The sequence below is a fragment of the Sorex araneus genome, chromosome 4 (assembly GCF_027595985.1).
Source record: "Sorex araneus isolate mSorAra2 chromosome 4, mSorAra2.pri, whole genome shotgun sequence".
Taxonomy (NCBI): domain Eukaryota; kingdom Metazoa; phylum Chordata; class Mammalia; order Eulipotyphla; family Soricidae; genus Sorex; species Sorex araneus.
The window spans coordinates 66,337,431-66,365,191 of NC_073305.1; the positions used below are offsets into that span (position 1 = coordinate 66,337,431).

Consider the following 27,761-nt stretch of genomic DNA (forward strand, 5'->3'; position numbering starts at 1 on the left):
TTTGTTTTGGGGGGCACACCTGGCTGTGTTCAGGGCATACTCCTGGCTCTGAGCTCAGGGATCACTCCTGGTGAGCTTGGGGAACCACATATGGTCCACCCAGTGCTGCCAGAGTGATCCTTGAGCACAGAGTCAGGAGTACGCCCTGAGCACAGCCATAACACAGTATGTATATAAACAGTATATGTGCATACATATAAACAACACATACAACAGTGTAGCCTCAAAAAAATATTTTTAAAGAACAACCTGGGCAGATTGTTCCCAGTTATACGCTAAAAAACCTGAGATCACCAATCCTGGGGAATCTGAAGTTTGACATATACAGTAGTCAATATCCAGAGAGTTGATTTTCTTTATTTTTTAATCATCAAACTAGATACCTTATATAAAAGCAAAAGTAAGACACCTATGCCTACTTTATTTGCCTTGAAAGGGAGACAACTATGCTCATTGCTGATGTAACGGCCACAACAGACGCACAACAAAAACTCCACCGTAGGATGTGGGGGAGGGAGGCCAGGGCAGGAATGAGCCCACTTTCCTGTACCTATGTCTACGATTACACTTGAATAGATGTGGCTCACTGCCTGCAGATTCTATCTTTGTCATCTACGCACCAACATTCAACTATGATGAAGAAGAAATTGAGAGGTTCTACATGGAACTGGAGAAGTTCTATAAAGAAGACCACACCTTCTACAAGATCATTGTTGGTGATTTTAATGCCAAGATAGTCCAAGAAGGTCAACCTAAGAACTCCACATTGGGACCCATGGCCTAGAATGGAACGATCAGGGTGAGAGACTGTCTGAATTCATCATGTCGACATAAACCATCCATGGTAACTCACAGTTCCAGAAGGCCAAATCTAAACGCTGGACATGGGAGTCTACCAGTGGACAGTTCCACAATGAAATTGACCACATCATATTCAATCGAAGGTTTTGCCTGACCAATGTCGCTATTGTCCCAAAATTTCAAAAGGATCGAACCACCATCTCCTTCGTACAAAATTCTACTTCACAGAGCGGGGAGAAAAGTCTGCAAAATTTAAGTCTAAGAGGCAACTCCCAGAATGACCACCAATTGGGAGCTCTTTGGCACTATTGCAGCAAGGTGGGAAGATGCCATCCTTGACAACATCGATGAGGAATATGATCGACTGGTCCACAACCTCCATGTCTGTGCAAAGAATGCCGAAAGTGAGAAAGCCACAAACAGATGCCTGTCTTCGAAAACTCTCTAGCTCATTCGTCAACATGGTTTGGCGCGAGCCTCAGGCAACCACAAGCTAACATCTGAGCTCACAAAGCTGTGCAGAGATGCGATAAAGGAAGACCTCAAAGAGAGAAGAGCAGCAGTGTTGGCCAGTGCAGCAGAAGCCGGGAAAAGTATTCGCAACGCTTGCCTGTCCTTTGCCAACTACAAGACCAAGACGACTGCCCTCTGACGTCCTGATGGATCTATCACATCCTCCAGAAAGGCAATGAAGAGGATTATTCACGGCTTCTACTCGGATCTCTTTGACAGCCATGTCTACCTGCCCACATACCAAATTCCACAGGATGGATATGTTGGTCCCAACATCCTCCCTTCTGAAATCCAACATGCCATTTCATTGGTAAAGATGCATACAGCACCTGGTCCAGACAAGGTCAGACCTGAACACCTGAAGAATCTGCCGCCAATACTCATCAGTACACTGGCTTGGCTCTTCACACGCTACCTGTCTGAATGCAAGCTTCTGTCTCAGTGAAAAACCAGTAGGACCGTTCTGTTGTACAAGGGAGACATCCACAACATCAGCAACTATCACCCAATCTGCCTGCTGTCTGTCATCTACAAGTTGTTCACTCGTGTCATCCTGAATAGAAAAGGCAGAACACTAGATGAAGGACAACCATGCGAGCAAGCTGGGTTCCGAAGGGGATTCAACATGATCGACCATATCCACACTCATTGTAGTTTCTCGAGAGATCAAGATGCCGCTCTATCTAATGTTCATCGACTTAAAGAAGGCCTTCAATTCTGTGAGACTGAAGCAGTCCTCGAAGCCCTAGCCAAACAGGGTGTTCAAACTCGGTATATCAAAATCCTCTGCGAGCTGTATTGTGGATTCACCACCAGGATCTCACCATTCTACAAGGAAGTGATCATTGAAGTGATCATGGATCATTGGTGCGGCAGGGTGATACCATTTCACCGAAACTCTTCAGTATCACCCTCGAGAACATCATCTGATGACTGGAATGGGAAGGAATGGGAGTGAAGACAGATGGTTGGCAATTACACCACCTCCACTTCGCTGATGACATCATTCTCATAACACCAAACATTAGCCAAGGAGCACAAATGCTGGCCGACTTCGACCATGAGTGTGGAAAAAGGTTGGATTGCAAATGAATCTCAACAATACGATGCTCATGAAAAACAAACTGGTCCCTGAAATTCCATTTGCTCTCAAAGGAATGAACATTTCCGAATGCAGCAGCTATGTGTACCTGGGTGGAGAGATCAACATGAGGAACATGGCGCCAGAACTGCACAGGAGGAAGAGAGCAGCATGGAATGCCTTCAAGAGTGTCGAAGATGTGGTTAAGAGAATGAAGAACCTCCGACTCCGGGCACATCTTTTTGATTCCACCATTCTTCCTGCACTAACGTATGCCTCAGAGACCTGGGCCCTACGCAAACAGGATGAGAATGCTGTTTGGGTATCCCAAAGAGGAATCTAAAGAGCTATGCTAGGAGTATCACATCTCACCTAAGTGAGAGAAGAAATCCGGAGTTCTGACCTTCGTCGACGGTCAAGAATCAGGGATGCTGTCTTGCTTGCCAAGGCATCAAAAATCAGATGGGCCGGTCATGTAATGTGATTCAGAGACAACCACTGGACTAGAGTTGTTACCGACTGGATTCCACAGGACATCAGAAGAACTCGTGGCCGCTGCCCACCAACTAGATGGTCAGATTTCTTCGTCAAATCCCTGAATGAACAATTTGAGGCTCTTCCTGTTCCTAGAGCAAGCAGATATTATTGGGCTGTACTAGTATGTGGCAGGGACAAATTGCGATGTTACTGGCTCCCTCTTGAGCAAATCAAAGACCAATGAGATGACAAGTGATACAAGTGATGTCTACACCCCCAGAAAAATACAGCACAGTCCTGGAAATTTTCAAGTATTCAGTTTTCTTCTCCACACAGAGGGAAAGAGAGGGGCACAAGGATTCATCAGAAAATCAAGGCCATCTTGAGCCCACCTGAGTCTCCCCTGCTGGAAACACAGACTAAAAAAACTGCATAAAGGAGACTCAGCGCACTGACCCATCCATGGGGAGTGCCGCACCTGGGGCCAGACGAATGTCCGCTCCCCACGCCGTCGGTCACAGGCCAGCGCCAAGCCCCAGAGTCAGGAGCATCATGCCACTGGCCACACTCAGGCCTGCGGCCCAACCTTCCCCTCTTCTCTCTTCCCCAGCTGGCGGCCCACGGGAAAAGAATGGTTTCTTGACGCCTGACATCATGTCACTTCCTGCTGACCATCACATCTCTTCCCAGCACATCACATCTCAGTCCCTGGTGATGCCTGGGTTATCAGCGACCTTTGCAATTCAGGGGATGCGCGCATGATGGGGGGGGGGGGGTAGCGGTATGAAAAGCTCTAACAGTAAATCCAGCAATTTCTCACTTCTTTTAGACCATAGTGAAAACAACAAACTTCCTCTTCGAGCAGCAATTTTTTTTTTTTACAAAGCTGTTCCTGATTGGATTTCAGTCATACATCCCTCCACCAGTGTGCATTTCTCAGCACCAGTGTCCCCAGGTTCCCTCCCATCACTCCCCACCCCCTGCCACCTCTATGACAGGCACTGCTCTTTTTTTTCTTTTTTTTTAAAAAATTTTATTGACTCACCACGTGATAGTTACAAGCTTTCATGTTCGGGTTACAATCTCACAATGATCAAGCACCCATCCCTTCACCAGTGCACATCCCCCACCTCTGACATCCCGGGTATACCCCTCCCTTTCGCACCCTCCCCCTGTCTCCATGGCAGACAATATTCCCCATACTCTCTCTCTCTCTCTCTCTCTCTCTCTCTCTCTCTCTCTCTCTCTCTCTCTCTCTCTCTCTCCCCCTCTCTCTCTCTCTCTCTCGGGCACTGTGGTTTGCAATAGTAATACTGAAAGGTTATCCAGAATATCCCTTAATGAACAGCAATTTTAAATGCAGAGAAATTCACCTGATTGCAAAGGAAACAGTTGTTCTGGTTTAAAGTAGGGATGGGATGGAGGGATGAAGGTCAGACCCACGGTGGCACAAGGATAGTGACAGAGGGTCATGAGTACTATGATTGGTAGTGTGTAACTTGGTAAAACTTAATCTCTGTTGTAACTATAACTTAAAAAAAATAAGAAATTTTTTGAAAATAAAAATGAAGTGCTCAGTAGGTAAAGGGATAAACATGATAACCTTTCAGTGCCTGTAACGCAAACCATAATGCCCAAAAAAAAAAAAAAAAAAAAAAGGAAGACAGAGAAAGAAGTAGCTGCCACAGAGAGAGGCTGCATGGGGGAAGATCGGGTGGCAGGAGGGAAACTGGGGACAATGGTGGCGGGAAATGTACACTAGGGAAGGGACATGTGTTGGAACTCTGTATGACAATCCAAATCATGAACAGCTTTATAACAGTGTATCTCACAGTAATTCAATTAAAAAAAATAGTTATGCAGAATAGAGGAAAGATTGAATAATTAAAATTATTATTCCTGAAGGACTGGAGTGATAGCACAGCAGATAGGATGTTTGCCTTGCACACGGCCAACCCGGGTTCAATTCCTCCATCCCTCTTGAAGAGCCCAGCAAGCTACCGAGACTATCCCGCATGGCAGAGCCTGGCAAGCTACCCGTGGCGTGTTCGATATGCCAAAAACAGTAACAACAAGTCTTACAATAGAGACATTACTGGTGCCCGCTCGAGTAAATCGATGAACAACGGGGAAACAGTGCTACAGTGCTATTATTCCTGAAAAAATTAATAAGTATATAGATAAATAAATACTCCTGGGAGAGGGCAGAGCAAGAACATGGTGGGTAAGGCATTTGCCTTGCATGCAGCCCACCCATATAGGATCTGCTACATCCCATATGTTCCCACAATCCCCCCAGAAGTGATTCCTGAGTTCAGAACCAGGAGTAAGCCCTGAGCACTGCTTAGTGTGGCCCAAAAACCAAAAATACAATAAAACGCTTTAAGAACCCACACAATCCTTAAGCGTTGCTTGTGGTGTGCAAATGTGTGCAGACAAGTTGCTTTTCGTAAAAATAAACAGAAGCATATGAACCCCCAGATTGTCCTCGTAGGCTATTTCACTGTACCCTAACATCTTACTCCGGGTTTACAAGTTAACGCTTAGTATTACAGGATGTTCACAAGCAGACATTCTCATGCCCGCACTGAAGAGCCCCTAGCTTCTCACGGGGGTGTGCATCACTCTGCTTCCTGCCAAGACCATCTTCGGGGACATCCACTGCATGGATGGAGCAGCGTGCCACAGGCAGAGAAGCAGAGTGCGTCGTCCCTAGCCATAACCACTGGTCCCTTGTATGTCCTATCAGGACCTCATCAAACCTCAGAGTTTGATATTCTTCAGCTGGAGGCTCCCACCCTGAGTAAGAACGCATTTGACTAGTAAGACTAAAGCCTGCAAAACATTTGCAAGCAGACAATGGTTGTGTAAGTATTCACTGCAATTACAGAGATGGCAATACACTGATAGGAAGGCAATGCCCTTTTAGGTCAATGTATATTTTCTCCATCAAATACCTCCACCACATCCTTGAAACTAAAATACACACAGGTAGATGAGGGACATTTAACCAATTTAGCCAATTACTGGTACATAGATGTAAGAACTTCAGAGAATCTGTTCTACCCCTAGACAATGTATCTTCACACTGTGAATCTAAAAATTCATCTTATTTCTGTGTTTTACAGCTATAGAAATGGAGGCTAAGAAATTAAACCATTTGTCACAGTCATTTGTCATGGTCTACACAACTTGTTATTGCTCACATTTGGAAGAAAAACTATCTCCTTGCTTTCAAGTTGGCATTCTCATTATTTTTAGTTGCACAGACATGATCTGTTTTAAATGGTCTCATCTGGGTCCGGGGATGTGAGTTGCTGTGGAGTACCTACCCTGTTTTTATGAGGATGTGAGTTCAGTCCCTGGCACCACCCCACACTGCTGAGTGGAATCCCTTGCTCTGACAGAATAACCCCCCCATACTGTGGCCAACTATATCAGCACCACAAACAAGGTGGCAAATCCTAGAACATCCCAAGAATCACAACAATTGGAAGGAAAGGTTAAAAAAATTAATTGAAAATATTCTCAACTAAAAAGCTTTTTAAAATCATGAGACATTTTTATTTTAACTCATACATTCAGATTAATTTGTGTGGGAATGTCAGTCTGACTTATTTAAATGCCAGTCATTTAAAAATAAATCTGTGAGCCTGAGACATAGTATAGATTGAAAGGTGCTTGCCTTGCTTGCCACTGATCCTAGTTTGATACCCAACACCACATGTGGTTTTCCCAAGCACCATCAGGGGTCACCACTGAGCACAGGGCCAGGAGTAGCCCCTGGGCACTGATGGATGTGGCCCAAACCCCACCCCCAAGAATAAATCTGTGATTTTTTTTTAATCTACAAGTAATCTGAATAACATTAACTAGGAAACAGAGGAGAATTTATAATGAGCAATGTCTTCACCTATTAAAGACAAATTAAGGTGTTGGAAAAAAATGTAATTCAAAATAGATAGGTGGAAGTATAAAGTTAAAATCTATAAAAGGTCTTTAAAACAACATTAAAAAACAGCTTCCTAACCTGGGGTTAGAAGCAATAAACTCTAAGACAATCAAATGCTCAATACATAAAAGAACAAACTGGTAAACTAGACTTTAGCAAACTAATATTTTTTTTCTCTCAAAAGACATTAACAGTATGAGAAGAACAGAGGAGTGGGAGAAAATATTTTCAATTAATTTATCTTGTAAAAAGAGAATTATTATATCAAGAATATTTAAAGAACTCTCAAAACTTAATATTTAGAAAACTATCAACTCTTTTTTTTAATAGGCAATGCACTTTTAGTTGTTTACTCAATTATACACTTTTAAGTATCTGCATCTAACTGAATGTAAATTATACCTCAATAAACCTATTTTAAAAAGCAAAACTCATTTTCAAACTTAATAAGAAATCTTTGATGGGAATTATCTTACCTAACCTCATAAAACACTTTGAGGAAAGGAATTTTCTAAAATCCATTTCCAGGAAAAAATAACTGAGGCCCAGATAGGCAGGATAAAACCACTAGGGCTTTTTAGAGGAAAGTTGCAAACATTTTTATTTTATCTTAAATAAATGCTTCCAAAGCACTTAACAATTTTTAAAGACAACTTAAACAGCTTCCGAGAAAATGTATTTACGCTACTTATTTACTTAGTAAATCGCTTTCATAGACAGCACACAGGTAAATGTCGGTGCTATCATTTTGAGATCATCACAGATTCTAAAGTTAATAAGGTTCAAATTAAGGTTTCAGTGACTCAGTGAAACAGTTCAGGTTGACATGTCACACAGGAAGCGTCTCAGGTCAGGCTCATTAGAAAACAAATCCAAGACCAGTACAACATAGGACAGAAAAAAAGGTTTAAGCCTGCAAAGATCAATCACTGTCATTTATCTTCAGAAGAATGCTCTCTCTCTCTCCCCCCCCCTCTGTATTTGTTTCAATTCTCTCTGTCTCTCTGTCTCTGTCTCTCTGACTCTGTTTCTCTGACTCTTGGTCTGTCTCTCTCTCTCTCTCTCTCTCTCACTTCAATCAGAAACTAGAGCTCTTTCTCTCTCAAATGTTCCAAACTTCCACATAGTATCCAAACAACCAATCCTGAATGCTTCCAGATGTTTCCTTTAAATTTGGGTGGGATTTCCTTGGGGTATGTTTGGTCAACAACAGCTCAAACACAGGTAATACCCCCAGTTGCAAGCCACTGTCTTTCCCTAGCCTACCTGTACTTAGAGTCTTTAACAGATCAGTTGAGATTCAGGGTTGACATTGTCAAAAATATCAACATATTCCCTTCTCTGGCTCCCATCCAGCCAGGCTTTCAAAGGCGCTCTGGGAGGAAACACCTTTCACCATCCTCTGCAAATATCTCCCAAATAACAAAGTCACTGCCTGTGTCCGAGACAAGGAGCGCGCCCCTGTGTCAGGAGTGCGCGCCCAACACCACACGCTTTCCTGAGCACTACTGGGTGTGGCACCCTCCCAGACAAGCTGGAGCAGAACAACACAGCCAGACCCCTCGCACTGCTGCCCCCGGTGTCTGGGCGCCGGAGCCCTCAGAACTCAGACGCCCAACAGATACGGACATTTGTTTGTTGGCCACCCCCAGGCTCTGATCAGGGCTTACTCCTGGCTCTGCGCTCAAATCACTGCTGTGTGGCTTGGGGGTCCACACAGGATGCCGAGGATCAAACCCAGTTTAGCTGCGTGCAAGGCAAACACCAAACCCACTGTACTATCTCTCGGGTCCCATACATACTTCTACATTTAAAGTTTAAATAACAGATTTAGGGGAAGATGATGCACACCTTAACTTTGTCTTCCTTCCTTCATGATCAATTTCAAGATGCTCAAGACCTTCCTTCCCCTCCTCCCCCCTGAACTAGAGGGTCTCCTTCCGGTCCTGGGCCATGACGGGGTACTCAGGAGCAGCACACCCAACTTGCCAGTATTGAGCCCAGAGCCAGAATCCCCTACAGTACTACCCCACATGCCACAAGACACTTCACATTCCCTGGTGTGTGCAACCCCCAGTTGTCACAAAAATAGCAAAGGGAAAGAAATGGAGGGGGGTATAAAAAATTAACAAGTCTTAAGAGTACAATAAGAAGTCAGCAACAGACTCCAGAAAAATCATCTGCTTTTTACAGTCCCATTCACACTTACTTCCTTGCACATCCATGTTCTTTTTTGCCCTGAAACTACATTCTTTACTGTTTGATTTTCTGTTCCAGGTTCCCATTCTTGTCCACACAACTGGTAAGAAACAAAAACCAGAGCCTACCAGCTGGGGAAGCTGCCAGAGTGAGATGCTTCTCTTTCAGCAAAGCACAAAAGCACATGCCAGCACTTGGAGAGAAATTGTTTTTAATTGTTGTACGCACAGTCTTCTCACAAGAATTAATCCTTCTTACTGGGCTTTTGAATGTCCTTTCAATGATATCATTTCCAATGCACTATTCTGAGACCACCATATGGACCAAAATATCTCCAGCATCCCAGTAATGTCAACTAAAATACAAAACCTCATTCCCCCCCCCCCCCCCCCCCCCCCGCGCCATCTCTACCCCTCCTGAGTCTTTATACCCAAGGACTTTCTTTTCCTTACCTGGAACAAAAGGCTCTAGCTCCCTGGTATCACACTGACATACTGATGAGACATTGACCTATAGCCTTTTAAACCCCAAATTGTCAACTTTGTTTCAATGACTTTAAGTGCATGGCTTTTCCAGAAGAAAGAGGAATTTTTTTCCCTTAAGGGTAAAAAGGAGCTTTTTCTTCCCTAAGGACGTAAGAGAACTTTTCAAAGGCAGCGCCTGTTCTGCCTCAAAGACTCAAAAAGAAATGAGAGAAATGAGCCTCTCCCGAGCAGGATGGCTCACCAACTCATTTAAGAGACTGGAATGCTTTACTCTGGGTAACAGCCCTTCCCGCCAGAAACACAAGTGCCGTGTGCTCATCCGTTAGAGAGCGTTGCTGACCTTGCCAAGGGCATTGGGACTTGAACTTGCGCTCAAGGAGATGAAAAAAAGTCAGGTATTAGCACCTCATAGAATCTGCGCCTTTCCCTTCTTATTAAACACTGAGGATTCTGATGAGCCCATCAAGATGACACTGGAGAAAAATAACGCTGGGGACAAGAGAGGTCAATGGAATCCCTTAATACTAGAAGTGTTTAGTACCTAGGAAGGGCCATCCAAATGCCAAATGAGTATTATCAAAGTCCATCTACAGAGGAAAGGGAGGTCATCTTGGTGGGGGGGGGGGTGGAGGAGGGGGAATACGGGGCTCTCACAGAAACCTGCATCTGGATAAGAACTAGAAACAGGCTTGCTTTTGCTTTTTCCTTCTGAAGAGGCAGCCCTAAAACCCCACAGCAGCTGGGAATACATAGCAGCAGCTCCACCGCACCCTTCAAGATCCAAATGCAACACAGCTGGGGAGACCAGGGCATGCAGGTGTTTCGTGGTCTTTGTTGCTTTGTATTCCAGTCCACAGGCTCTCAGAGAGAAAGCAAGGAAGCATCTGCATACAGATAGCTTTCTGCAGTCTTGATAAAAGTACAGCTTTTTGACCATTCCATGATTTGACTTTTTTTTTTTAAGTCCTGGGGTCACACACTCAGCAATCCTCGGGGGTTGATCCTGCTGGCATTTTCCAGGGACAATATGGAGTGCCGGAGATCGAACCCCTGTCTGCTGCGTGCAAGGCAAGAGCTCCGCCTGCAGCACTCTCTCTCCAGCCCCTGCTGTTCCCCAGTTCTTTTCCTTGCTGACAAAGTGAATGACACTGCTGTGGAGTTAGTTGCCTGCACGTGAACGGGTGTACCGGTATGACTTTAATGAAGCAACCACTCATGGAAGTGGGGCAGGAGGGAGGGGACACACGATGCTGAAAGAATCCATGTTAAAACTACCACCAACTTGGGCTGGAGCAATAGCACAGCAGTAGGGTGTTTGCCTTGCACACAGCGGACTCGGGTTCGATTCCTCCACCCCTCTCAGAGAGTCTGGCAAGCTACCGAGAGTATCTCGCCTGCACGGTAGAGCCTGGCAAGCTACCCGTGGCGTATTCGATACGCCAGAAACAGTAACAACAAGTCTACGATGGAGGTGTTACTGGTGCCCGCTTGAGCAAATCGATGAGCAATGGGATGACAGTGACAGTCCTCCAGTGGGAAACAGCCGTTACTGGTCAAATTAAGTTTTCTAGGAACAACTTCAGCACTTATGGACTAAAGTCATCCTTCCCTCCCTCTCCCTTACCTTTCTATTTTTCTCTCTGAATATTACATTCTTGCAAAGAACAACCACATAGCAATTTATTAGGAAATGTAACTATTTTGCCCCCTCCTTATTCACTTTGCACTTTTCACCCCAAATTTAGATACTTATGTGCATAATGGGTGGGGGATAACTATACAAAACAAAAATAAGGAAGGACAAGTGAAAACCTATATAAAAACACAAATAATTCACAATTATAATATTACTAAATTGGTGTGAAATCTCCACTCTTTTGTGTTGATTATTAAAGTAGCTTCAGCCCTGATATGTTTTGGGTCATGTTGATATTTTAGATATGTTAAGCTAAAAAACATATTATTAAAATTAACTTCACTGTTTCTCTTGACTTTTTAATGTGGCAACAGAATTAAAATTACATTTGTGGTTCTCCGGTTCCTACTAGTCCAGGGCGTTGGAGACACTGCTTCTCACTATTTCGTTCTTCTAAGCCTTTCCTGCCCCCTAGTGTCCAAACTCAAGCAGTGCCAACAAATCATTTTTCCAAACCACCAGTTCAAACACTTGTATTTCAGTCTGCAAAGTGAAAAAATAAAATAAAATAGTAGCCTAAAGATACTTTTCTTATTTGAAATTTTAAGAAATAATGTGTCGCATTTAAGCCTCACAAAATAACTTCTTTAGCATAAATTATGCTCTTTACGTAAGTTTTATCTTTGAACAAAAGAGAAGTTTCCTGTGGAGAATTAAGCCTGAAATAGTCATTCCAGGCAAAAGAATCTGCAGTGTTGCTGAAAATGTTCAGTATATATACAGATCAAAACCATGTGCTCAAATTTGGATGCAACAACAAGTGCTGTGCTCTTCAAATAATTTATCCTAAGGTAACACTGGGCTGGATCGATAGCACAGTGGGTAGGGCATTTGCCTTGCACGAGGCCAACCTGGGTTCGATTCCTCCATCCCTCTCGGAGAGCCCAGCAAGCTACTGAGAATATCCCGCCTGCACGGCAGAGCCTGGCAAGCTACCTGTGGCGTATTTGATATGCCAAAAACAGTAACAATAAGTTTCACAATGGAGAGAGACATTCCTGGTGCCCCACGAAAGCAAATCGATGAACAAGGGGATGACAGTGATACAGTGAACAATTAACACAAGGCACCAAAACACATATCACAACATACTAAATTTAGTATTATCATTTATAATTCAGAAGTCAGACAACCTAAATTTTCATAAATTATAATAACCACATGAAGCCTCTATAAAGTGGAATTCATTCCGAAAGAGAAGGCAAGTCCCCAAATTAAAAATTCTTTTTCATGTGTTGTGCTATTTCATGTACTTTGGTTATTTTTATCACCCATACAAATAAAGGCATCCAATACTTGTTTTTACTTGCAGACTTACTTCACTTAACATGGTCAGATCAAGTTCTATCCATGTTCTTACAAAAGGCACAATTTCATCTTTTGTAGTATCTTAATAGTATTTCCTTATCTACACCACAACTTCATCTGGCAATCCACTGAAGGGCATTTAGTTTTGTCACTGCAAATAAGAAACTATGTAATGAGAATTATGAAACTGTAATAAGAACCAAGAGAATGTAACGAGAACTGAGACACTGAAACTAACCCAAGGTCAGCCAGAGAAGGGAGGAAAAGTTATTTGCTCTGTGTGACCCTAATCAGGTAGGATAAGTGCTTGCCAGAGGATGGCCTCCCAGACTTAGGGAAGTGATGGAAGGTGACACTCGAAGGTCACACCAAATGGGCAAGAGATACTGACACAGACGGTTCTTGTATGTTTTTATTTGGGGGGGAGGGGGGCGTGTAGGCATCTGAAGGCTGGGAAAGATGCTTCATTTTTTCTTTTTGTACATTACAGCTTACTCTTAGAGAATTTAAAAGAGACCCTCTTAACAGATGGGGCTCCAGGACTCTCTCTTCTGACTTGGGGTCCTCAGTGCTGAGCTAATAAACTATCTAATCCTGAGCTCTCTCTCTCTCTCTCTCTCTCTCTCTCTCTCTCTCTCTCTCTCTCTCCTCTCTGTCTCTGTCTCTCTCTGTGTCTCTGTCTCTCTGTGTCTCTGTCTCTCTCAGTCTTTGTCTCTATCTCTGTCCATCTCTGTCTCTGTCTCTGTCTCTGTCTCTCTCCCCACCTCTCGCCACCTCCTCTCTCCCCTCATTCTCGGCACCAGCACAACAGTTTGAGTCCATGTTTGAACTATTGTGTATAAGGCAAATATGAACATCGAGATGATGTATTTCCTTTTAAATTACTACATAAAAGAAACAGTATTTTTTTCTATTTCTCAGATAATACCTATAGTGATATTGCTGGATCATATGGTACTTGGTATTCCGTTTTTAGGTTTCTGCAAAAATCTTTCCATAGAAGCTGTACCAACACATTCCACCAATAATCTACCAGCGTTCCTTTCTTCTCCCCATCCAGGCCAACACTTTTTGTTCTCAATCTTTTTCATACAGACCATTCCCACAGGCCTGAGGTGGCATCTCACTGTTGCTTTGATTCGCATGTCCCTAATAATAAGTCGTGCTGAGCATTTTTTTCACAGGCCTGTGGGCCATCTGTAGGTCTTTGGGGAAATGGCTCTTCTGAATTTTTGCTGATTTCTTTTACTGGTTTATTTGTGTTGTTGCTGAGTGTGTGAGTTCTTTATGTATTTCAGACCTCACCCCCTTGTCAGATGTATGATGCATGATATACAGATGTATGATATACAGATATTTTCTTCTAAATAAGAGGTTGCCTTTTGGGGTTTTTGTGAGCTTCTTTCACTGTGCAAAAGGGTTTTTTAATCTGGTAGTCCCATTTGCTTATTTTTACTTTTGTTTCCCTTGCCACTGGAGTCAAGTCTCCAAATAGATCTGTGGCTGATGTCCAGAAGGCGTATCACCTCTCTTCTTCTCTTTTATTGTTTCAGGTCCTATAAACAAGTCTTCAATCACTATGATTAGTCTTTGTACAATTTTCCATGTACTGGAGCAATAGCACAGCAGGTAGGACATTTGCCTTGCACGCGGCTGACCCAGGTTGGATTCCTCCGTCCCTCTCAGAGAGCCGGCAAGCTACTGAGAGTATCTGCCCACATGGCAGAGCCTGGAAAGCTACCCGTGGCATATTCATTATGCCAAAAACAGTACAACAATTCTCACAATGGAGACGGTACTGCTGCCCACTCAAGCAAATATATGAACCACGGGAAGACAATGCGACAGTGCAACAATTTTCCACATCTGAATAGTGATCTGCTTTCTTTTTTTTTTAACCTGTCCATGCTCCGAAATACCTTTTGAAAAGACTTTCCTCTCCAACATTAGTTTTTTTTTTTTTTGAAGCTCTTGCCTCCTTTATTTATTTTTTTTTTTAAAGAAATATTTTATTGAACCACCGTGAAAACAAAAAAAAATACAAAGCTTTCAGGTTTAAGTCACAGTCAAATACTGATTAAACCACCATCCCTTCACCAGTGCACCCGTTCCACCACCAAGAACCCCAATACACCCCCCTCCCACTCCACCCCCCATCTAAGTAGCTTATGATATTCCCATTATTCTCTCTATATATTGAGTACATTTCATATTTCCATACAGAACTCACTATTGTTGATTGGAAATTTTCCCCAACAATCAGGCCTGCTGAATAATCATCATCTAATAATTTCTCTTCCTTGGTAAAAGTGAAGACCATGAGTCCGCGCGGCCGCAATAGCGGCCGCGCGGTTTTGGGTTTCAAACATTTTAGCTCAGTTCGCAGTCAAAATGGATGGCTGCAAGAATCTGCTCTGGTGCCAAAATGGGTTAGGAGACCTCAGGATCACAGTCAGTAGGCGGGAGGCTCTGCTTCTCGTGCCGCGGCTCTTGGTTCATCTCTGGGCGGAAGGCGCGCTGGGAACACCTCCCCTCCCAGGATCACCTACAGGCTACGTCACTAAAGAAAGTCCTACCTCCTGGTGGAGGGGTCTTAGAGGGTGGCTCTCACCGCGTGGCTGCTGCCGCTGCCGCCATTTTCACTCAGAAAAATGGGGTGGAGAGGGAAAAAAATCCCTTCCCGGGCTGCACGAGGTTGTAGTTCAGTTCGCAGTCAAAATGCATGGCTGCAAGAATCTGCTCTGGTGCCAAAATGGGTTAGGAGACCTCAGGATCACAGTCAGTAGGCGGGAGGCTCTGCTTCTCGTGCCGCGGCTCTTGGTTCATCTCTGGGCGGAAGGCGCGCCGGGAACACCTCCCCTCCCAGGATCACCTACAGGCTACGTCACTAAAGAAAGTCCTACCTCCTGGTGGAGGGGTCTTAGAGGGTGGCTCTCTCCAACATTAGTTTAACCTGGGTCCTTTGTTAGTTATGCTTCATGGGTAAGCAAAACTAAACTGTTTCCCAAGGGCCTGGTATGAGGTAACTATTTACATCTATTGTTTAAGGAGTAAAAGTTACATTATAACCTATTATGTGAAGCAACGTGAGTGGGGGACATGCAAATTCATGAAGCATTACATGTTTTTACACTCAGAAACTGCCCCCCCCATGGCGTATTCATATGCCAAAACCAGTAGCAATGCTGGGTCTCATTCCCCTGACCCTGAAAGAGCCTCCAATGTGGCACCGTTGGGGAAGGATGAGTAAAGAGAGACTTCTAAAATCTCAGGGCTAGGATGAGTGGAGACGGTACTGAGACCACTCGAGAAAATCGATGATCAGCGAGATGATGATGATGATGATGATGATGATGATGATGATGATGATGATGATGATTATGATGATGTGAAGCAAACAATCCTGCTTTTCATGTAAGAGGATCTTCCCTGAGGCTCCATCCATGCTTTCGTTTAAGCTCTAATGGTTTGCAAGGTAGCTCTGGGGCACTCCTAGAAAACTTACTAGTTCCTACTCTGCTGACTTGCTGGTTTTAGTTGGTTATTTCTCAATAGACAGCACTGAACAGATACGTTAAAAGAAGGCGCCACAACATTTTGGCTTGGGGACCACACTCAGTGGTTCTAAAGGCTTGCTCCTAGCTCTGTGCTCAGGAGTCATTCATTACTGGCTGGCTTAAGGGACCATATGGGTTGGTGGGGATCAAACCTGGAGGGCTGCATGCAAGACCAGCCTCCTACCCACTGTATGGTTCCAGCCCCTCACCACAGTATTTGCTAGAACTGAAACACCCAATAGTTGGTGGGGGGGGCGGGTTGGAAGGATGGAAACTGGGGACACAGGTGGTAGGAAAAGTACAATGGTGAAGGGATGGGTGTTGTAAAATTGTATGACTAGAATCCAATCATGAACTACTTTTTAACTGTTTATTTCACAGTGATTTAATAAAAAAAATTTAATGAAGTCTTTGGACTACAAAAAAATTAAAAATAAATAAATAAAATACCCCAAAACAGGCCATTATTGAGGTTCTCTGGGGGAAGAGAACTTTTAAAATAAACTTGTGATACAGACAGCAGTTAGGAATAACTAATTATCTTCAATCTGATAAAAAAAAACTTCTATTAAAAAAAGCATACATAGTAAATATATAATTAAATATAATATCCAATGCCACAATTTAAAGAAAAGGGAAATGAGTGCAAGGTAGAAATAAAATCGCCACCAGGTGTATGTGGCACACTGTGTGCATGAAACCCTATCAACAGTCTTGTAAATTGAGGTATGTAAATTTTTTTAATTCAATAATAATTCTGAACTCAAAGGCTAACATAATATACAAAATAATCTGTTTACCTCCTAAATTAATGTTGCATTTGTTGAAGACTATTTCTGCTTGTAATTATGTGAACATTTAGTTGATCTCTCAAGGATGAATTAGGTGGATAGATACTTCACATTACTATTATAAGACTCACTTTTTCTTGGCTTATATAAAAATGGGTTTGACAAGCAAGTCTGAAAGCAATAAGATGTAATTTTCTTTTTTAAAATTAAGTAAATCAAGGGCTGGAGAGATAATACAATGAGCAAGGCACTTGCCTTGCATGTAGCTGACCCGGGTTCAGTCCTTGACACCCCATAGGCCGTTCAAGCCCCACCAAGAATGATCCCTGAACACAGAGCCAGGAGTAACCCCTAAGCACTGCTGGGTGTGGCCAAAAATATTCATTTAATTAATTAAATCAAATAAATCAGCAGACCCAAGGTTACTTCCCTTGGTTACTCAGTTTCATCAGAAAAGCTGATGTAAATTTATCTTCAAAATTTACATCTTGGAGTATCCAAATATCTCAGGAATAAATCTGAAGCTATAGGGTGCTTTGTGTACCCAAATTATCATGTCTCCATCAGATGAGACATTCACAAAAACGCCAGAAGGATTCTTTCCTGGAGCCTGCTGTAACTGCCAGCTTCTTCCCACTGTGTTGTTTGCTGCCCTCTGGTGGGGAAATGGTGCCACTTACAGAAAAAGAAGGGGGTAAAAGAAACAAAAGAACTGCTTCATTTTTTGCTGGGTTTTGTTTTTGTTTTTGTTTTTGTATTTATTGAGTCACTGTGAGATAGTTACAAGCTTTCATGTCTGAGTTACAATCACACAATGATCAAACACTCATCCCTCCACCAGTGCACATTCCCCACCACCAATATCCCCAGTATACTCCCCTTTTCCCACCTTCCCCTGCCTCCATGGCAGACAATATTCCCCATACTCTCTCTATGCTCTTGGGCATTATAGCTTGCAACACAGACACTGAGAGGGCATCATGTTTGGTCCATTATCTACTTTCGGCATGCATCTCCCATCCCGACTGGTTCCTCCAGCCATCATTTTCTTAGTGATCCCTTCTCTATTCCATCTGCCTTCTCCTCTTCACTCATGAAACAGTCTTCCAACTATGGGGCAACCCTCCTGGCCCTGTCCTTGGGTGTCAGCCTCATGTGATGTTATTCTATACTCCACAAATGAGTGCAGTCCTATGTCTGTCCCTCTCTTTCTGATTCATTTCACTTAGCATGATACTCTCCATATCTATTCATTGATAAGCAAATTTCATGACTTCATCTCTCCTAACTGCTGCATAGTATTATATAGATGTACCAAATTTCTTTAACCAGTCATATGTTCTAGGGCACTTGGGTTGTTTCCAGATTTTGGCTATTGTGAACAATGCTGTAATGAATATATAGGTACAGATGTCATTTCTACTGCGCTTTTTTGCACCCTCGGGATATATTCCCAGAAGTGGTATTGCGGGGTCATATGGAAGCTCAATTTCTAGTCTTTGAAGAACTGTCCATATTGTTTGCAGAAAGGCTGGACCACTTGGCATTCCAACCAACAGTGAAAGAGTGTCCCTTTCTCCCCACATTCACACCAGCACTGGTTGCTTTTGTTCTTTTGAATATGTGCCAGTCTCTGTGGTGTGAGATGATATCTCATTATTGTTTTGACTTGCATCTCCCTGATGACTAGCGATGTGGAGCATTTTTTTCATGTGCCTTTTGGCCATTTGTATTTCTGCGGAAGCTTCTGTTAATTTCTTCTTCACATTTTTTAATGGGGTTGGAGGTATTTTCTTGTACAATTCAACTGTCACTGTATCACTGTCATCCCCTTGCTCATCAATTTTGCTTAAGCGGGCACCAGTAACGTCTCAGTTGTGGAGACTTGTTGTTACTGTTTTTGGCCTATCAAGTACACCACAGGTAGCTTGCCAGGCTCTGCCGTGCGAGACAATTCGACTAGTGTCACATTAATATCCTAGATATTAATCCCTTATCAGATGGGTACTGGGTAAATATTCTTTCCCATTCTGTGGGCTCTCTCTAAATTTTAGGCTCTGTACAGTAAAGTGGCAGGCTACAAAATCAACACCCAAAAGTCCATGGCTTTCTTACATACAAATAATGAAAGAGAAGAAAGAGACATTTAAAAAACTATCCCATTCACAACTGTACATCAGAAAATCAAGGTACCTCGGAATCAGCTTAACCAAAGCACTGAAGGACCTATAACAAGGAAAATTACAAAATACTACTTCAAGAAATAAAAGAGGATACTTGGAATTGGAGACACATCCCCTGCTCATGGATAGGAAGGATTAACATTATCAAAATAGCAATACTGCCCAAAGCACTATACAAATTTAATGCAGTCCCTATTAGGATACCCATGATATTTTTCAAAGAAATAGACAAAACACTACTGAAATACATATGGAACAATAAACCCTCACGAATAGCTAAAGCAATTCTTGGGAAAAAGAAGATGGGTGGCATCACCTTCCCCAACTTCAAACTGTGCTACAAATCAGTATTAATTAAAACAGCATGGTATTGAGCTAGAAATAGACTCATAGTCCAATGGAATAGAGTTGAACATTCTGTCACAGACCTCCAAATATATGACCACTTCACTGTATCACTGTCATCCCATTGCTCATTAATTTGCTCGAGCAGGCACCAGTAATACCTCCATTGTGAGACTTGTTGTTATTACTTTTGGCATATTGAATATGCCACGGTAGCTTGCCAGGCTCTGTGGTGCAGGCAAGATACTCTCGGTAGCTTGCCAGGTTCTCTGAGAGAGGCGGAGGAATCGAATATGGGTCAGCCGCATGCAAGGCAAATGCCCTACCCGCTGTGCTATCACTCCAGCCCATATTACCACTTAATCTTTGAAAAAGTAGCAAGAAATGTAAAGTGGAACAAGGAAAGCCTCTTCAACGAGTGGTGCTGGGAAAACTGGATAGCTACCTGCAAAAAAAATGAACTCTGACCTCTGTCTAATGTCAGGCACAAAAGTCAGATCAAAATGGATTAAAGTGTCTCCTTATCAGACACAAATCCATAAGGTACACAGAGGAAATTATAGGCAGAACCCTCCATGACATTGAGGCTAAAAGCATCTTTTGTTTTGTTTGTTTTTTTTTTTCTTTTTGGGTCACACCCAGCAATGCTCAGGGGTTACTCCTGGCTTTGCACTCAGGAATTACTCCTGGCAGTGCTTGGGGGACCATATGGGATGCCGGGGATCGAACCCGGGTTGGCCGTATGCAAGGCAAACGCCCTACCCACTGTGCTATCGCTCCGGCCCCAAGGCTAAAAGCATCTTTAAGAACCAAACCCCACTGACCAAGCAAGTGGAAACAAACATAAACTAAGGGGACTACATCAAACTAAGAAGCTTCTACACTCTCACTGCTTCTTTAAGAAACAACAGCGTTAACTCTGCCTGGCTTCTCTGTAAAAGAGAAGTTGCTGGAGCATGTACAGCAGGTAGAGCACATGCCCCACAAGCCTCCTATCTGGGTTCAATACCTGGCATCTAGAAGTAATTCCAGAGAGCAGAGTCTGCTGTTACACCCTGAGTATCACCGGGTGTGGCCCCCCTCAAAAGAGATGAATAAATTAAGATGGAGCAGAGGAAATAACTTAGAGAGCCAGAGCACTGCATGTGGGAGCCCTGGGTGCTATCTCCAATACCACACGATCCCTGAGCACTCAGACAGGAGCAGAGTCTGAGCACTGTCTGTGGCCCAGAAAGAAACTATCTTAACAGCTGCCCTTTGTCTTTTTCTGGACCTGGAGGGAAAAAGACTCTATGTGATCCCTGACTCAACCATTAGGTCAAGCAAAATGTTTAAAAATGACTAAGAAATATTTTGTGTTAAATATTTCCTTCAAAACACTGTGGACGCTTGGCAGGACCATTTGCCTTAAAGACATACTTTCCCAACATCCTGTGAAAATCAGAAGTGTTTTGAAATTTTATTTACTTCCAGTGATTTTTAAAGCCACGGCCTGCTTTGGTCCGGAGATACTCCCAGCTCAGTGCTCAGGGTAGCAGTGCCAGAAACTGTACCCTGGCCTCTTGCAAGCAAAGCATCTACTTAGTCCCTAGAGCTTAGGATAGGTAAAAGTACTGCACTGTAGCACTGTTATCCTGTTGTTCATCGATTTGCTCAAGCGGGCACCAGTAACGTCTCTATTGTGAGACTTGTTACTGTTTTTGGCATATCGAATATGCCATGGGGAGCTTGCCAGGCTCTGCCGTGCTGGCGGGATACTCTCAGTAGCATGCTGGGCTCTCCAAGAGGAATCGAACTCGGGTCGGCCATGTGCAAGGCAAACGCCCTACCCACTGTGTACAAAAGTAAAACTTGCTAGTCAGTAAGGGCATGCGGAAACGACATTCTCATGCCTCTATCGTTGCTACAGAACCCACATTCTGGGGAGATACTGGAACTATTGACACATTTAAAGCAGGTTGTCACCAAACTTCCTGTTCTTCTCTCCTGGGTCCACTGCCAGAAGCCTATTTCCAGCTGCTCTTGCTCCGGTGTGACCTGGGCCCAGGACAGCCACACCCAGGCCGTCACAGCAGCCACGCCTGTACCTCTATGTCCAGCTTCCCTGCCACCTGACTGCAACGAGGACCACTCCAGTAAAACCCAGACATCGTGAGGTGAAAATGTTGGCGTTCCCGCCCACTGTAGTACACTGGGGGGCAGTAGAGAGGGGCTGCGGACACGCTTACCTACCTAGGACGCATGCGCAGCAAATACACTGCTGAATCATTGTGCATCTTTGGTCTATGACGTGGGGGAATTCGCCTGCTCTCCTTAATGATACATTTACATGCACTCTCCTATTAAGTCACACAGTTACAAAGTTGTTCATGATTAGCTTTCTGTCATATCCAACTCTTGTCCCTTCACCATTGCACATTTCCCACACCAATGTTCCGTTTCCCTCCTGTCCCCCTCCGCTGCCTCTATAGCAGACACTTTTCTCCTCTGTCTCTTTCTTTGTGTCTCTAACTCTGTCTCTATGTCTCTGACTCTCTCTGTCTCTGTCTGTCTCTCTGTCTCTCTCTCTCTCTCTCTCTCTCTCTCTCTCTCCCTCTCTCTCGCTCTGCAATGCAGATACTGAAAGGTTATCATGTGTATCCCTTTGCCTTTCAACACTGAGTTCTTGTCCAGAGTGATCATTTTAACTATTATCATTACATGCACTATTAATTCAGCAATTCCACTCCTAAGAATTCAAGTGAGGTATACACATGCAGGACAACGTTGGTTTGCCCTTCCTCTGGCCGCTGGGAACTTGTGTTTGTTACTTGCCCCCCAACCTCTCAATTACCTTTGTCTCCTGATTAGACTCTAACTTGTAAATAATGTCTTTCTCTTCTCCTTACTGTCCTCTGCGTGGTTATTATTTCAGAGTAGTTGCTTTTTGTATGGATACAGGAAGACAGCTAAAAAGACAAGTCTGTGGCTTGAGAGTTGATTGACTCCAGATAATATACTTCCTGGACATCTGCTCTCTTGACTTAAGCCTCAGCTGCCCTTACTTCCTAGACCCCCCAAAGCAGGGTCCCAGCAAGGGACTGGATGGACCCAGGGCAAGCGGTGAGCTATGAGCTACCCTGGCATTGAAATGGGCCTGGTCAAAGTGCCCTGATGCTTAACTATAAGTTAAAAGCCTTGGTCATGGACAAATTCTGTCATGATCCAAAAAGTAATAACTAGATTGGGACCCTGCTGGGGTTAGGAACGACTGATCCAGCCTGAGCACTGTAGTCTGAATCTGTGGTGAGATGTTCCCAGGAGAGTAACACTACAAGCCTAAAAGTGTCTATTACTGTATTCATACAGAAAGGTAAATATTAGGAAGGATAATTAAAGATGTTAATTAAGTTTCTGGCCTAAGAAGAGGAGAAACACATCTTAAGGGCTGTTTTGCCCTTGTGAGCTGCAGGTGGTCGGCAAGACTGGAAAAACATTTTGATTGCGTTTCCCGTGGGGAGGCGTGCTTGGGGAGGCGTGATGAAGGACGATAAAGAGCGGCTGCAAGAAGGAGAAAGAAGGTTGCTGCGGGGGTAGAGAGAGGAAAGAGAGATAGACAGATGGTTACAGAGAGATGGAGACAGAAGAAGACAGGAGATTGCGAGATACACCGAGTTGGAGAGAAGGCTGAGAGTAAGAGTGGCTGGAGAGATTGGAGAGGAGTAAGAGAGAGCACTGTAGAGCGAGTTAGAGAGAGGAAGAAGAGAGCTGGGAGAGACGAGAGACTGAATAAACGGCGACTAATTAGTAACTAGCTTGGCCCTCGTTCTTCCTTCTTCCGTCCAAGGCAACAGCCGTCCCGGATGGAGAAGCAGCTCGAGAGCACCCAATGCAGGCGGGCGGCGGGAGAGAGCCACCTGAAGCCCTTGAACATCTGTTAATGTGTAATCCCCATGAGAGGGGTTGTCACAGCCCGAGAGTGGGGGATTATATGTACATGTATGTACTAGGCAAATATGGTAACAAGCTTAATGCCCCCCCAAACTGGAAGTGATCAAATAATTTATAGCATACCTGGGCAATAGATAACAATGTGGTATTTCATGGAGAGAAAACGATCTGTAAGTAATCAAAGAACTGTAAACTTTATTGATAAATGGGAGGAGTAAAATCAATGTTTTGCTACACATGGTGAATGATACATATGTGTGTGCATATACGCTGATGTACACATTGTTTGGAGAATGAGAGTTATGATGACTGATTCCATGACAGCTTGACCAGGTCAGGGGAGACCCAACTCTCAGCTTCCACATTTTTCAAAGTGTGCTTGAGAATGATCGTGTTCCCAGAAAAATTAGCACTTGAGAGGCTAGAGCGATAACACAGCGGGTAGGGCGTTTGCCTTGCACGTGGTCAACCCGGGTTCAATTCCCAGCACCCCATATGGTCTCCTGAGCACCACCAGGAGTAATTCCTGAGTGTAGAGCTAGGAGTAACCCCTGTGCATTGCTGGGTTTGACTCAAAAAGGAAAAAAAAATAGCACTTGAATTCGAAGATAGGATGAAGAGGATTTCCTCTACAATGAGGGTGGGCCACATTCAATTCTTTAAGAGGGTTCGGGGGGATTCATTCTCTGCCTGCAGGCTGAGCTCAATCACAATCCCCTGCCCTCTGCTTGCCTGCTTCTTCAGACACGAAACAGAATCAACACCATCAGCCCTCGCCTTCAAACCACTCTACTGCTCTCACCTGATCTTCAGCTTGATCAAGAGACATCCAACCTCACAATGGTGTGGACCAATTGCTTATAATGAATGGCAAATGTGTGTATCCCATAATTACAGAATAAACCAATCATGGATAGGAAAAATATCATCATCGTCATCATCTCATTGATTGTCGAATTTCTCAAGCGGTCTCAGTAACGTCTCCATTCATCCTAGCCCTGAGATTTCAGCATCCTCTCTTTACTCGTCCTTCCCAATGTTGCCGCATTGGAGGCTCTTTCAGGGTCAGGGGAATGAGACCCATCATTGTTACTGGTTTGGGCATATGAATACATCATGGGGAGTTTGCCAGGCTCTCCCGTGCGGGCCGGAAACTCTCGGTAGCTTGCCAGGTTCTTCAAGAGGGGAAATACATAGATCTATACATACTAGTGTCTCTCAGAAGAAACCTGATACTCAATAATAAGCAGGTTAAGAAGTTATCTTTCACACCTGCCTATATTGTTTGGGATGTTTACTACAGCAGAAAAATACACAATCTATCATATCAAAAAATACTAAATTAATAGCACCCATTTTATTCCAGCTTATGAGACCTCGAAGAGAGTTAGGGTGGGCCCTAGGACCCAGGAGCAATCACTCTGGAGAGACACACAGTGAGCTGATCTTATTATGAAAGCCCATAAGGAGGAGTGGGAACAGAGCCCCCTACAGGCAGGAACCAGCCCAGACTCCTTTGACTCTCAGAGCTGGGCTGGGAGGAATTTAATTTCCAAAGATAAGGGCCAGAGAGACAGAACAGCAGGAGAGGCACTTGCCTCAGATGTGATCTGGGCTCAAACCCCAGCACTATATATAGACTCTCGGCACTACCAGGAGGGATGCCTGAGCACAGAGCCAGGAGTAAGACCTGAGCACAGCCTGGTGTCAGTCCACACAAATAAATAAATTGCAAAGATAAAAATAATCTTCCCCAAACCAAAGACAAGCCCAAAACCCAGGGAATATGTGCTGAAAATTCAAGTTCTAAAATCCAGACATTCTAGGATTTTATTTCTTTAATTAGACCTTTCAATTTTCCTCATAAGCCCAGTTGCTGTTGAGTTTGTTTATATAGAAGACACTGTCCACATTTCTCGAACATAGAATTTCTATTTTTAATTTAGATCTAATTTAAGAATAGAACCAAAAGGTTCTATATTTCCAAATTTAAAGGATCATGGCATGAAATAAGGATTGTCACATAGATAAGGTTAGATGTGATCAAGTTCTCTGTTCCCTATAAGTCTCCATCACTGTGACATGATCTTTTGAGTCTAGTTCTTGAAAACGTGCAAATCTGTGGATGAGAGTGCAAACCACTGAATTTTTCTTCCTGTTTATCACCAACTCTCAACCTTCACCCAAGAAAAGATGTATATTGAACAGGTAGGACTAGTGACTGCAAACACTCTGTCTTTAGGAAAATGCTCCTCAAAGGACACAAATCACAGTAATCAACTAGTTGCAGGCACTTGGCAGTAACCAAATGATATTAGTTTATACTTATTTATCAAAATTTTTATTATTTGTGAACCTTTCTGAAACTCTCACTGGAGAAAGATAAATTGGATTGTGTAATTGTAAAATTGATCTAAGACTAAAGTGATGGCTCACCTTTAAAATATCAGAATAGCAAAGTAAAAAGCACAATCTGCTCTGTACTTGAGGGTAAGGATATCTGAAAACAATTCCCCACACAGAAGATCTTTTAGACAAAGAATTTAGTCTGACACAGAAGTGGTTCCAGGTGCAAGCTATACTCTTTTACCAAGAATTCAAAGCATTCCTGGCATCACTCAAATTACCAGTATGAAGGTAAATTAATTGTTCAGCAACAAGTCTGCTGACGCATATGAATTATTCATAAAAACACACCTTACTATCGAGTTTCCAACCCTGTGTCAATTTCAATGTGGATATAACAAGGATAGGCGAACATGCCCACATACATGCATTCACACACAGTATAAACAAATAGCTGATCATTTTTATCTTTCTTTAGGCATAAGTAAAATACAGGCATCGGTCTCTAGAAATTACATAATCATTCTCCAAAACTCTTTGGAAACAAAAGTCTCCAAAGTCAAATTATAATTCCTTTTTTGTTTTGTTTTGTTTTTTGGGTTACACCCAACGATGCTCAGGAGTTACACCAGGCTCTGCACTCAGGAATCACTCCTGGCAGTTCTCGGAGGACTCATATGGGATGCTGGAAATTGAACTCAGGTTGGCCGCGTGCAAGGCAAATGCCCTACTCACTGTGCTATCGCTCTAGCCCCCAAATTATAATTCCTTTGCAAAAGTTAGCAACACATTTTTTCTTTCTTCTTTTTTGAATCACCCATCAGCTTTTCTTCATGCCTCTTAAAGGGTCTTAAATTATCTACAAAGTTCCCATCCATATTGTCCTATGTTGATTTATTATTAAAGATGCTCTGTTTTTTCAATGTAACATGTCACAGATGAATATATGTATATAAAGAACAAAGTGCTGCTGAGATTTCCAGAATTCCTGAGGCAAAAAAATCATTATAAAAGGGAAAATAGAGTTGGAGGGAGAACACCAGGCTTAAACTACTTGTCGTGTATGTGGTCGAGCCCAGTTCAGTCCCCGACCTATGGACGGTCCCCTCTGCACCACCAGGAGTGATCCCCCAGCACAGATCCAGGAGTGGCCCCAAGTCTACAAAATCCAAAAAAGTAGGAAAAAATGGAAATATACTCATAATGGGAAGAGGGAATGTGAAATAAAAAAGAATGACAGAACAGCACTCTAATCATTAAGCTGCTTTACACTGATGAATATCATGCTTCTTCTGGTTATTTACACATTGTCAAAGGCTCGTGTCAATTCCAGTGTCTGAACCATGCCCTCTGACGTTTGAAAGGGCTTTATTAATTGATCTCAGCGGTGCATAATAAGCTAAGAGGACTTACCTGGGTGTCCCCGGAGGTGCTGGCTCGAGGCGGACATCAGCTTACAGCACACCATTAACACATAGGCCAGAAAGAGCCAGTGTGACAGCAACACAGACTTAGCATAGATTTTCATCCTGGACAGGAAACAGACCGAGAGTCAGGGAGGGTGGGAAGGAGGGAGACTGCAGCAAGCAGGACCCTGAGAAGGAGGGAAGGGAGGCGGGCAGGATGAGCGGCAGAGTTCTTTCCCCCAGGGAAACCGCAGGGCTATCAAACCTTATTTGCATGATGCATTAATTCAATTTTCAATAAACACCTTTTGTAATTAAGAGTTTGCCAAGATAGCAACATGCTATCTTGTTTATTTATGGTGAGATATTTATTTATGGGTCCCAAAGGCATAGCTTGAGTTGCCCTGATAGAACATACACATACTTTTTTATTAGGAATTCTTTTTTAACTACACACTTTGAGCTGGACCCAGTAAAAAATACGTTCTTTCTACTTCTCAAAGAAATGACAGAAATTTTACATGCTGGTCCTGAACACTTTTTCCTTAACAGCATATTAAGGACATCTGGCCTGGAAGACTGACCTCATACTTTAGGAAAGCAACCTAAAGTTTAGTATAACTGAAGAGAAAACAAATTTAACCTCACATGTCAATAGATGAATGGTTAAAGACTCACACATTTGTACACC

At 43.3% G+C, this 27,761-nt stretch overlaps 1 protein-coding gene across 7 annotated transcripts in view; it reads right to left on the bottom strand.

The window, feature by feature from the left end:
* The window catches only part of TAFA4 (TAFA chemokine like family member 4), a 302,837-nt gene that overhangs the window by 206,380 nt on the left and 68,696 nt on the right, over nucleotides 1–27,761 (bottom strand). For all 7 annotated transcript variants that reach the window (XM_055135774.1, XM_055135773.1, XM_055135770.1 and 4 more), the window contains one exon: nucleotides 27,078–27,193. In XM_055135774.1, the coding sequence (XP_054991749.1) occupies nucleotides 27,078–27,192 (115 nt within the window). In that variant the 5' untranslated portion in view covers nucleotide 27,193. The remainder of the gene's footprint in view (nucleotides 1–27,077; nucleotides 27,194–27,761) is intronic.